Source organism: Salvelinus sp. IW2-2015, linkage group LG2, assembly GCF_002910315.2.
Source record: "Salvelinus sp. IW2-2015 linkage group LG2, ASM291031v2, whole genome shotgun sequence".
Taxonomy (NCBI): domain Eukaryota; kingdom Metazoa; phylum Chordata; class Actinopteri; order Salmoniformes; family Salmonidae; genus Salvelinus; species Salvelinus sp. IW2-2015.
In genome coordinates this window covers 39,977,906-39,990,730 of record NC_036839.1, presented here as the reverse complement: position 1 = coordinate 39,990,730, position 12,825 = coordinate 39,977,906, and the positions used below count along the sequence as shown (strand labels likewise).

Below are 12,825 nucleotides of genomic sequence, written 5' to 3'. Positions count from 1 at the left end.
TTTCTACAACTTGATTGGAGACCACCTGTGGCAAATTCAATTGATTGGACATGATTTGGACAGACACACACCTGTCTATATAAGGTCCCACAGTTGACAGTGCATGTCAGAGCAAAATCCAAGCCATGAGGTCGAAGGAATTGTCTGTAGAGATCCGAGACAGGATTGTGTCGAGGTAGAGACCTGGGGAAGGGTACCAAAACATTTCTGCAGCATTGAAGGTCCCCAGAACACAGTGGCCGCCATAATTCTTAAATGGAAGAAGTTTGAAACCACTAAGACGCTTGCTAGAGCTGGCTGCCTGGCCAAACTGAGCAATCGGGGGAGAAGGGCCTTGGTCAGGGGGGTGACAGAGAACCCGATGGTCACTCTGACAGAATCAAGAGTTTCTCTGTGGAGATGGGAGAACCTTCCAGAAAGACAACCATCTCTGCAGCACTCCATCAATTAGGCCTTTGTGGTAGTGGCCAGATGGAAGCCACTACTCAGTAAAAGGCACATGACAGCCCACTTGGAGTTTGCCAAAAGGCATCTAAAGACTCTCAGACCATGAGAAACAAGATTCTCTGATCTGATGAAACCAAGATTGAACTCTTTGACCTGAATGTCAAGCGCCACGTCTGGAGGAAACCTGTCACCATCCCTACGGTGAAGCACGGTCGTGGCAGCATCATGCCATTAGGATGTTTTTCAGACTAATAGGATCGATGGAAATCGATGGAAAGATGAACGGAGCAAAGAACAGAGATCCTTGATGAAAAACTGCTCTCAGGACCTCAGACTGGGGCGACGGTTCGCCTTCCAACAGGACAACAGGACAATGCCTTCCAACAGGACAACAACCCTAAGCACACAGCACACAGCCAAGACAATGCAGGAGTGCCTTCGGGACAAGTGACTGAATGTCCTTAAGTTGCCCAGCCAAAGCCTGGATTTGAAACCGATCGAAAATCTCTGGAGAGACCTGAAATAGCTGTTCAGCAACGCTCGCCGTCCAACCTGACAGAGCTTGAGAGGATCTGCAGAGAAGAATGGGAGAAACTCCCCAAATACAGGTGTGCTAAGCTTGCAGCATAATACCTAAGAAGACTCAAGGCTGTAATTGCTGCCAAAGGTGCTTCAACAAAGCACTAAGTAAAGGGTCTGAATACTTATGTAGATGTAATATTTCTGTAAAAAAAAATATATAATTATACATTTGCACAAATTTCTAAAAACCTATTTTTGCTTTGTCATTATGAGGTATTGTGTGTAGACTGATGGGGAAAAAATATAATCCATTTTAGAATAAGGCTGTAATGTAACAAAATTTGGAAAAAGTGAAGGGATCTGAATACTTTCCAAATGCACTGTAACTATAACTCTGGAATTGAAAATATCACTGTAGGAAATAAAATGGCTTTAGTCATAGTCATGGATAGGTTTAATTATTAATCTGTTGAAATAATCTAACCACCGATCATTCATCAAGTGTTATTCTGCAAATATAAATGTACTAGATATGAAGGTTATATAAACACACGACTTCTCTCTGTGTAGAAGTGATATTCAGAAAACACTTAATCTCATTCTGCTTTGCTGAAGATCTATTCAATGTTTTGACTTCATAGCTAGTTCCTTTTCTTTTTATGTTCATTGCAATAGACCCAGTGTTAAAGCCGAATCACTTTCCCCAGAGAACACACATCCACATCACCACCAGACAGTAATGGCTCCTTTTAAAAAGCAGCCACCATGAACTAAAGCAGTTGGTCCCAACCAGGGGTACTAGGACCAGCGTAAGACCCTTACCGGTATAGACAGGGGAAAGAAAGTATATTTTATAATAACGCATGGAACAGAGAAGCGCCTTGAATGGGTGTGGACAATTACTCAACTGTGCATAGGTTTATGAATGAGCCACTGTGCATGCGGTGAATGATTCTGTGATCGACATTCTCTGCGTGATTAACACCTAAGGTTAAAGTTCATCATACACTATCGCGATTTGTTTTTTAAATATAGCAGTTGTAACTTTTGGGTGGGAATATTGTACATGTATAATATAATTCTAAGATATTTATGTACGCAAATAAATGCAAAAAATGACACGTCTTCACTTACAAAAATCAGATGTTGAATATGTGCTATCGCGGCAGGCTGCTCAATCAAGGTCAGGAATACTCGATCACCCTGGACAGCTATCGGCCAAGTAGGGGAATAAACTCTGAATTTCGTACAATTTTATCCGGATAAGTTAAACATTAAGAAGATATTATATTTCTTCCTAACTTGTTTTGATTATAAGGTTGTTACGTTTTAGAAAACTATGCGAAAGTAATGGTAATGAAAGATAGCAGGTCTCGCTCATCAAGAAATTGCTAATCTTACGTGTGACAAGGCAGATAGCTAGCTAGCTAATATTCAGTGGTTGTACAGCAATCTACTGTGTGTATTAAGTACATTCTGAATTGAAAGCTGGCGAGGGTTTTCTGCACTGATAATGAAAGTCGTACCACGACCCAGAGAGATGAATAGCCACAAGTGGCAGTGAGTTTAACGTAGCATGCTAAGCTAACTAGCTAACAATTAGCTGTGCTTTTACAGGACAGGAGGTAGCCACGTATGAACCTCTGTCCAGTCGTAGGTCCCTAATTCCTGCTTGTAACATACTAGCTACAAAGTGTTCCTTTAGCAGGATATATATTAGATATTCAAAACAAGTCGTAATCTAGAAGGAGCGCGCGTTTTGGTCCATAGTTCTGAAATGTTATAAACCGGAGCCTCGCGTGCTTCCGGGTTCGATGTTGCGTTGAGCAGATGATGAAGCGGATCATCTGGGTGATCTCAGGACTAAACAGAAGGATGATGAAGCTACTGGTCGCCCTCGCTTTGATCGCCTACATTGCCTGTGAGTACAGTATGTCTGCAATACTATTGTATAGGCCTACTGTGTTGCAGTAGCTTAGCTCAATCAATACCTCTTGTGTCTGGTTCTCAGTCTCTCGAATCCAACAACAGGCTTTAATGGCAAGACTAACTTTTGTTTACATTGCCAAAATGGCCTGAACAGTGGGTGGTAGTATCCCACTTATACAATAATCAGGATGGTATACAATAATGCTGGTGATGGTAGTTTTGATGGTGGTGACTGTAGTTATGGTGGTAATGATGATGAAGACAATTCAGGTCTAACTGTCTGAATATTGTCTTCCTGAGTGTCTATGCAATGGAGTATGTGTACAGTGAGTAGGCTAATATGGGTCTCATCTCAAGTCTCTACTGCTGGAAGGTCAATGGGCAGGGTCAGAGCACCCTCACATGAATAACAATATAGGTCTAGTCAATAGAAGGCTCTAGGCCTTGTTATTTCCCCTTCGTAGCTCTATGACTGGGAGGGTTGTTTGAGGGTGTGAGCAGAGCACACTAGTCCATTCAGTGATAGAACTGCCAGGGACCTAAAGATGCGATATTATCACTATACTTAGGTGCCCGATATGTATTGACATTCTCACAATTCTTTAAACAGGTTAACATCCACAGACATTCCACTCTACGTTTAAAATCACCATTGGCCTCATAGCGAAATTCCTGAGCGGTTTCCTTCATCTCCGGCAACTGAGTTGCAACGTCTAATTAATAACTTCACCATGCTGAAAGGGATATTCAACGTCTGCTTTTTTATTTTTACCCACCTACCAATATGTTCCCTTCTTCGTGAGGCATTGGAAAACCTCCCTGGTCTTTGCTGTTGAATCTGTGTTTGAAATTCACTGCTCGACTGAGGGACCTTACAATTATCTGTATGTGTGGGGTACAGAGATGAGGTTGTCATTCAAAAATCAAGTTAAACACTTATTGCACACAGAGTGAGTCCATGGAACATGTGTGACTTGTTAAGCAAATGTTTACTTTTGAACTTAATTAGGCTTGCCATAACAAAGGGGTTGAATTCTTATTGACACAAGATATTTCAGCTTTAAATATTTAATTTAATTTGTTACAATTTCAAAAAACATAATTCCCTTTTTTTGTATTGTGTATAAACCGGTGACAAAACAATCTTAATTTAATCCATTTAAAAATTAGTCTGTAACACAACAAAATTTGGAAAAAGTCAAGGGGTGTGAATACTTTCTGAAGGCACTGTATATGTACAGTTGAAGTCGGAAGTTTACATACACCTTAGCCAAGTACATTTAAACTCAGTTTTTCACAATTCCTGACATTTAATCCTAGTAAAAATTCCCTGTTGTAGGTCAGTTAGGATCACCACTATATTTTAAGAATGTGAAATGTCAGAATAATAGTAGAGAGAATGATTTATTTCAGCTTTTATTTCTTTCATCACATTCCCAGTGGGTCAGAAGTTTACATACAAATCAAATCAACGTTTATTTGTCTTGTGCTCTAAATACAACAGGTGTAGACCTTACAGTGAAATGCTTACTTACAGGCTCTAACCAATAGTGCAAAAAAGGTATTAGGTGAACAATGGGTAAGTAAAGAAATAAAACAACAGTAAAAAGACAGGCTATAAAAGTAGCGAGGCTACATACAGACACCGGTTAGTCAGGCTGATTGAGGTAGTATGTACATGTAGATATGGTTAAAGTGACTATGCATTTATGATGAACAGAGAGTAGCAGTAGTGTAAAAGAGGGGGTGGTGGGTGGCGGGACACAATGCAGGTAGCCCGGTGAGCCAATGTGCGGGAGCACTGGTTGGTCGGCCCAATTGAGGTAGTATGTACATGAATGTATAGTTAAAGTGACTATGCATATATGATAGGGTTAGGGTTAGGGTTAGAGAGTAGCAGCAGTGTAAGGGTTAGGGTTAGGGTTAGAGAGTAGCAGGGAGTAGCAGCAGTGTAAAAAGAGGGGTTGTGGGGCACACAATGCATATAGTCCGGGTAGCCATTTGATTACCTGTTCAGAAGTCTTATGTCTTGGGGGTAAAAACTGTTGAGAAGCCTTTTTGTCCTAGACTTGGCACTCTGGTACCGCTTGCCATGCGGTAGCGGAGAGAACAGTCTATGACTGGGGTGGCTGGGGTCTTTGACAATTTTTAGGGCCTTCATCTGACACCGCCTGGTGTAGAGGTCCTGGATAGCTGGCAGCTTAGCCCCTGTGATGTACTGGGCCGTACGCACTACCCAATTAGTATTTGGTAGCATTGCCTTTAAATTGTTTAACTTGGGTCAAACGTTTCGGGTAGCCTTCCACAAGCTTCCCACAATAAGTTGGGAGAATTTTGGCCCATTCCTCCTGACAGAGCTGGTGTAACTGAGTCAGGTTTGTAGGCCTCCTTGCTCGCACACGCTTTTTCAGTTCTGCCCACAAATTTTCTATAGCATTGAGGTCAGGGAAATGTGATGGCCACTCCAATACCTTGACTTTGTTGTCCTTAAGCCATTTTGCCACAACTTTGGAAGTATGCTTGGGGTCATTGTCCATTTGGAAGACCCATTTGCGACCAAGCTTTAACTTCCTGACTGATGTCTTAAGATGTTGCTTCAATATATCCACATAATGTTCCTGCCTCATGATGCCATCTATTTTGTGAAGTGCACCAGTCCCTCCTGCAGCAAAGCACCCCCACAACATAATGCTGCCACCCCCGTGCTTCACGGTTGGGATGGTGTTCCTCGGCTTGCAAGCGTCCCCTTTTTCCTCCAAACATAACGATGGTCATTATGGCCAAACAGTCTATTTTTGTTTCATCAGAGGACATTTCTCCAAAAGTACGATCTTTGTCCCCATGTGCAGTTGCAAACCGTAGTCTGACTTTTTTATGGTGGTTTTGGAGCAGTGGCATCTTCCTTACTCAGCGGCCTTTCAGGTTATGTTGATATAGTACTCGTTTTACTGGGGATATAGATACTTTTGTACCTGTTTCCTCCAGCATCTTCACAAGGTCCTTTGCTGTTGTTCTGGGAGTGATTTGCACTTTTTGCACCAAAATACGTTAATCTCTAGGAGACGGAACACGTCTCCTTCCTGAGCGGTATGACGGCTGCGTGGTCCCATGGTGTTTATACTTGCGTACTATTGTTTGTATAGATGGACGTGGTACCTTCAGGCGTTTGGAAATTGCTCCCAAGAATGAACAAGACTTGTGGCGGTCTACATTTTTTTTTCTGAGATCTTGGCTGATTTCTTTTCCCATGATGTCAAGCAAAGAGGCACAGAGTTTGAAGGTAGGCCTTGAAATACATCCACAGTAGAGGTCGACCGATTAATCGGAATGGCCGATTAATCGAAGCCGATTTCAAGTTTTCATAACAATCGTAAATCGGTATTTTTTGGCACCGATTTGGAGACTTTTTTTTTTTTTTTTTTTTTTTTTTTTACACCTTTATTTAATCTTTATTTAACTAGGCACTTATTTTCGTTGAGGGGCAGAACGACAGATTTTTAAGCTTGTCAGCTCGGGGGATCCAATCTTGCAACCTTACAGTTAACTAGTCCAATGCTCTAACACTGATTACATTGCACTCCACAAGGAGCCTGCCTGTGCCGCGAATGCAGTAAGCTAAGGTAAATTGCTAGCTAGCATTAAACTTATCTTATAAAAAACAATCAATCAATGACTGTCATTGCTCCAATATGTACTTAACCATAAACATCAATGCCTTTCTTAAAATCAATACACAAGTATATATTTTTAAACCTGCATATTTAGCTTAAAGAAATCCAGGTTAGCAGGCAATATTAACCAGGTGAAATTGTGTCATTTCTCTTGCGTTCATTGCACGCAGAGTCAGGGTATATGCAACAGTTTGGGCCGCCTGGCTCTTTGCGAACTAATTTGCCAGATTTTTACGTAATTATGACAACATTGAAGGTTGTGCAATGTAACAGGAATATTTAGACTCATGGATGCCACCCGTTAGATAAAATACGGAACGGAATAAACGTTTTGTTTTCGAGGTGATAGTTTCCGGATTAGTCAGAGGTATATGGTTTAGAGAGAAATAGTCGACGCGTTATAATTCCTGTAATAACTTGCGGCTGAACTTGACAGGGGTTCCTTCGTTATTTTACCGTTCATGTCTTCCATAAAGAATGTCTTGATCTACTTCAAATAAGGTCTGTGTTTCGTGCAGGCTTAAACCGCCTCGACGTTTTGATACCCGTGTAAATCTCACTAGGATAAGGTAACGTTTGTCAACATATTTTCATAAATCCACTCTACAAAAAAATGATCTTTGCTTATATTTAGCCAATATTGATCAGAGTTACCTTGTCCTATGGATATCTACACAGTTATAAAATTGGCAAGGTGGTGTAAGCCTACACGAAACACAGACCTTATTTTAAGTGAATCTAAAAATATCCTATGGAATAAATGAAGGAACCACTTTTCAGATTTTGCTAGAAGGTGTCATGGGAATTATGACTCGCGCTTTGGTCGTCAATTCTTACCATGCCCATTATTAAAATAGGATTTCCTGCATATAGAAATGACAGTTTTTGTTTTCAACGTTCATCACAGGTAACTTAAACTCTATTTTTATTCAAACAGTTGAGAGTATTTGTCTCCTAAGCAGACTCTTCAGTATCATTGTCACTTCAGAGCTGTGTGTGTGTGTGTGTGTGTGTGTGCATTTATGTATTATATTAAGTTAAAATAAAAGTGTTCATTGTTCATTCAGTATTGTTGCAGTTGTCATTATTACAAAAATGTGTGTGTGTGATATATATATATAACTTTTTTATTTTTTTATTTTTATAAATCGGCCGATTTAATCAGTATCGGCTTTTTTTGTCCTCCAATAATCGGTATCGCCGTTGAAAGATTATAATCGGTCGACCTCTAATCCACAGGTACACCTCCAATTGACTCAAATGATGTCAATCAGCCTATCAGAAGCTTCTAAAGCATGACATCATTTTCTGGAATTCTCCAAACTTAGTGCATGTAAACTACTTGAATTATGATATAGTGAGTTATAAGTGAAATAATCTGTCTGTTAACAATTGTTGGATTAATTACTTGTGTCATGCACAAAGCAGATGTCCTAACAGACTTGTCAAAACTATAGTTTGTGAACAAGAAATTTGTGGAGTGGTTGAACGGGGATGTAAAGCTAGTTATAGTTTTTCACATTTTTTGAGATTTGTTTAGGAGTTAGCCTTGGAAGCGTAGGGATTCATATTTTGCCTAATATAAAAAGTGTGGCAGTATCTGGGTGTTAATTAGGCTTGTTGTTGTTACACTTGTTTTGTTTTTGCCTCTAGGCCTAATGCACTGCTTTGTTCTCCACAGCTCATGTAAAAAACAACACCTCTGAATTAACAGAACATTGGAACCCATCTCATTATAATCACATACCCTGGCATTTTAAATGGATAGAATTGAAAAAACACACAGTCACAGAACAAGATTCATTCAATTATTTTCTTTGAGAATTTATTTTCCAATTAGCCACTGTGTGTGGCCTTTGGCAAGCTGCCAGGGTTTTGGAGGGAGAGTAAAGCCCCAGCTGTTTTTAGGACTAGGGCTGGGCAATCCCTTACAAAAAAATATTGCAGTTTTGAAACTGCAGTAAAGGTGCAGTAACTGCAGTTGAGTCGACTGGTATTTTGGATGCAGTAATTTTGCAGAATAACTGCAGTTACACTGCAAAATTACTGCAGTAAAAAAACGGTGTTATTTTGGACGCATTATTTGCCGCATACTGCAGTTACACTGCACTCTTACTGCAAACTTTTTCCTAATGGTCATTAGATTAATTTGGCGCAATGAACCAATTGCCTGTATCAAAAGAATCAGATGATACTCATAGGACTTCATGTTACACAATATATGTATGTTTTGTTCCATAAAGTTCATATTTATATACAGAAATCTGAGTTTACATTGGCGCGTTACGTTCAGTAGTTCCAAAACATCCAGTGATTTTGCAGAGAGCCACATCAATTTACAGAAATACTCATAATAAACATTGATAAAAGATACAACTATTATGCATGGAATCATAGATCCACTTCTCCTTAATGCAACCGCTGTGTCAGATTTCAAAATAGCTTTACCGAAAAAGCACACCATGCAATAATCTGAGTACAGTGCTCAGACAAAAAATCAAGCCATACAGATATCCAGCAAGTTGTGGAGTCAACAAAGTCAGAAATAGTATTATAAATATGCACTTACCTTTGATGATATTCATGCACTCACAGGAATCCCAGTTCCACAATAAATGTTTGATTTGTTCGATAAAGTCCATAATTTATTTCCAAATACCTCCTTTTTGTTCGAGTTTAGCCCAGTAATCAAAATTCATGATGCGCGATCACTAGGTGCAGACGAAAAGTCAAAAAGTTCCGTTACAGTCCGCAGAAACATGTCAAACGATGTATAGAATCAATCTTTAGGATGTTTTTATCATAAATCTTCAATAATGTTCCAACCGGAGAATTATTTTGTCTTCAGAAATGCAATGGAACGTAAGCTAACTATCACGTGAACAGCTCATGGCACTCTGCCAGACCCCTGACTCAAAGAGCCCTCATTCCCCCCTCTTTCACAGTGGAAGCATCAAACAAGGTTCTAAAGAATGTTGACATCTAGTGGAAGCCTTAGGAAGTGCAATATGACCAATATCCCACTGTATATTTGATAGGCGATGAGTTGAAAAACTACAAACCTCAGATTTCCCACTTCCTGGTTAGATTTTTTTCTCAGGTTTTTGCCTGCCATATGAGTTCTGTTATACTCACAGACATCATTCAAACAGTTTTAGAAACTTCAGAGTGTTTTCTATCCAAATATACTGATAATATGCATATCTTAGCTTCTGGGACTGAGTAGCAGGCAGTTTACTCTGGGCACCTTATTCATCCAAGCTACTCAATACTGCCCCCGGCCATAAGAAGTTAAGACATTATTTTACTGTAGTAGAGGAGAAGTTAACTTGTCTAACAGTACCCTTTTTATGTCTCAACTCCTAAAATTTAGAACAGGGCTGATCCTACTAAAGCGGGAGTGTCAATAACCATGATTGTGGAAAATTAAGCCTCAGTTTCTGTCGCGCACGGTACCATGTACTAAAGGTCTGCACTACAATGTACTTACTGCTTGCAGCATTTTAGCCACAGACTTATGTGCTAGCTGTCTAGTCTGTGTTATATAAATGTGCAATGAGCATAAAAATATGCTTTCATATGAGGAATTAGCAACTCGTTTTTGTTCTTCTTATTCAGGTAGGTCACATGATTTCAACATCTATACAAAGTGAACAGGCCGTGTTGTTCAAACAGTTGAAGATGGACAGGAGAGTGTATTCATAACAGTTAGACTGTTCTACCTTGTTAGCAAGCAAATAGATCCCAAAAAAAGAAATGAAGAAATATCAGAATGAGCAATGTCAGAGACTGGAATATAAATATATATACATGTATATAAAAAACACTGACTGTACAAAACATTAGGAACACCTAATGTTGGTATGACCTTAATAATTCCATATCGTAGTACCCCCCCCCCTCCAAGAACCCTCGCCTCCTCCCTGTAGGCTGTCTCATCGTTGTTGGTAATCAAGCCTACTACTGTTGTGTTGTCTGCAAACATGATGATTGAGTTGGAGTCGTGCATGCCACGCAGTCATGGGTGAACAGGGAGTACAGGAGGGGGCTGAGCATGCACCCTTGTGGGGCCCCAGTGTTGAGGATCAGTGGAGATGTTGTTTCCTACCTTCACCACCTCAGGGTGGCCCGTCAGGAAGTCCAGGACCCAATTGCACAGGGCGGGTTGAGACCCAGGGCTTCAAGCTTAATGATGAACTTGGAGGCTACTATGGTGTTGAATGCTGAGCTGTAGTCAATGAACAGCATTCTACATAGGTATTCCTCTTGTCCAGATGGGATAGGGCAGTGTGATGGCGATCGCATAGTATATGGACCTATTGGGGCTGTAAGCAAATTGAAGTGGGTTTAGGGTGACAGGTAAGTTGGAGGTGATATGAACCTTGACTAGTCTCTCAAAGCACTTCATGATGACAGAAGTGAGTGCTACAGGGCAATAGTCATTTAGTTCAGTTAATTTAGTTATTGGATACAGGAACAATGGTGGCCATCTTGAAGCATGTGGGGACAACAGACTGGGATAGGGAGAGATTGAATATGTCCGTAAACACACCAGCCAGCTGGTCTGCGCATGCTCTGAGGACCTGGCTAGGGATGCCGTCTGGGCTGGCAGCCTTGCGAGGGTTTACACGTTTAAATGTCTTACGTCGGCCACGAGAGAAGGAGAGCCCACAGTCCTTTGGTAGCGGGCCGCGTCGGTGGCACTGTATTATCCTCAAAGCGGGCAAAGAAGGTGTTTAGTTTGTCTGGAAGCAAGATGTCGGTGTCCGTGACGTGGCTGGTTTTCCTTTTGTGGTCCGTGATTGTCTGAAGGCCCTGCCACATACGTCTCGTGTCTGAGCCGTTGACTTGTGACTCCACTTTGTCTCTATACTCACGTTTTGCTTGTTTTATTGCCTTGCGGCCATATTGCCAGTTGCCTTTCCATGGTTAAATGTGGTGGTACGCACTTTCAGTTTTGTGCATCTATCCACAGTTTCTGGTTAAGGTAGGTTTTAATAGTCAAAGTGGGTATAACATCTCCTATACACTTCCTTATAAACTCACTCACCGAATTAGCGTGTACGTCAATATTATTCTCTGAGGCTATCCGGAACATATCCCTGTCTGCGTGATCAAAACAATCTTGAAGCGTGGATTCCGATTGGTCAGACCAGCATTGAATAGTCCTTAGCTCGGGTACTTCCTATTTGAGTTTCTGCCTATAGGAGCGGAGGAGCAAAATAGAGTCGTGGTCAGATTTGCCAAAAGGAGGGCGGGGGAGGGCCTTGTATTCATCGCAGAAGTTAGAGTAACAGTGGTACAGCGTTTTTCCTGCGCGAGTGCTACAGACGATATGCTGATAGAATTTAGGTAGCCTTGTTCTCAAGCCTTGTTCTCAGCGTTTTTCCTGCGCAAGTGCTACAGACGATATGCTGATAGAATTTAGGTAGCCTTGTTCAAGTCCCCAGCTACAATAAATGCAGCATCAGGATATATGGTTTCCAGTTTGCATAGAGTCCAGTGAAGTTCCTTGAGGGCCGTCGTGGTATCGGCCTGAGGGGGGTTATACACGCCTGTGACAATAACGGAAGAGAATTTTCTTGGGAGATAATACGGTCGGCATTTGATTGTGAGGAATTCTAAGTCAGGTGAACAAAAGGACTTGAGTTCCTGTATGTTGTTACAATTACACCATGAGTCGTTTAATCATAAAACATACACCCCCGCTAGCACTTTCAGCATTACTCACTCCAACAGCCACCCACCCACCCAGTCAGTCAGTGTTCATGTGAGACAGCTTCTTACTGCCCTTGGGAGTCTCATTCAACAACCCATCGCAAAGGATTTTTACTCTTTCAATTAAAGACATTGTATGCTTCAATCAATATTTGCTTGCACACGTACTGGTTGAATGGGTTGTGAATGTGTGACATCGATCACAATTGAGGGTGTTCCTAAGCCACTTTGATCCAGTTGGCACTACATTGGAAGTGCTTTGTCTTTTATTGTTTTGCGTTCTCTCATGCACGCACACACACACACACACACTACTGCCCTTGGGAGTCTCATTCAACAACCCATCGCAAAGGATTTTTACTCTTTCAATTAAAGACATTGTATGCTTCAATCAATATTTGCTTGCACACGTACTGGTTGAATGGGTTGTGAATGTGTGACATCGATCACAATTGAGGGTGTTCCTAAGCCACTTTGATCCAGTTGGCACTACATTGGAAGTGCTTTGTCTTTTATTGTTTTGCGTTCTCTCATGCAC

General features: G+C 41.0%; 1 protein-coding gene across 3 annotated transcripts in view; it reads left to right on the top strand.

The window, feature by feature from the left end:
• The first annotated feature begins 2,131 nt into the window (after positions 1-2,131).
• uxs1 (UDP-glucuronate decarboxylase 1) overlaps positions 2,132-12,825 on the top strand; it is a 143,485-nt gene continuing 132,791 nt past the window's right edge. The window contains exon 1 of one of the 3 annotated variants that reach the window (XM_024010557.2): positions 2,132-2,890. In XM_024010557.2, the coding sequence (XP_023866325.1) occupies positions 2,800-2,890 (91 nt within the window). In that variant the 5' untranslated portion in view covers positions 2,132-2,799. The remainder of the gene's footprint in view (positions 2,891-12,825) is intronic. The other 2 variants (XM_024010556.1, XM_070449083.1) reach the window with 2 other exon arrangements.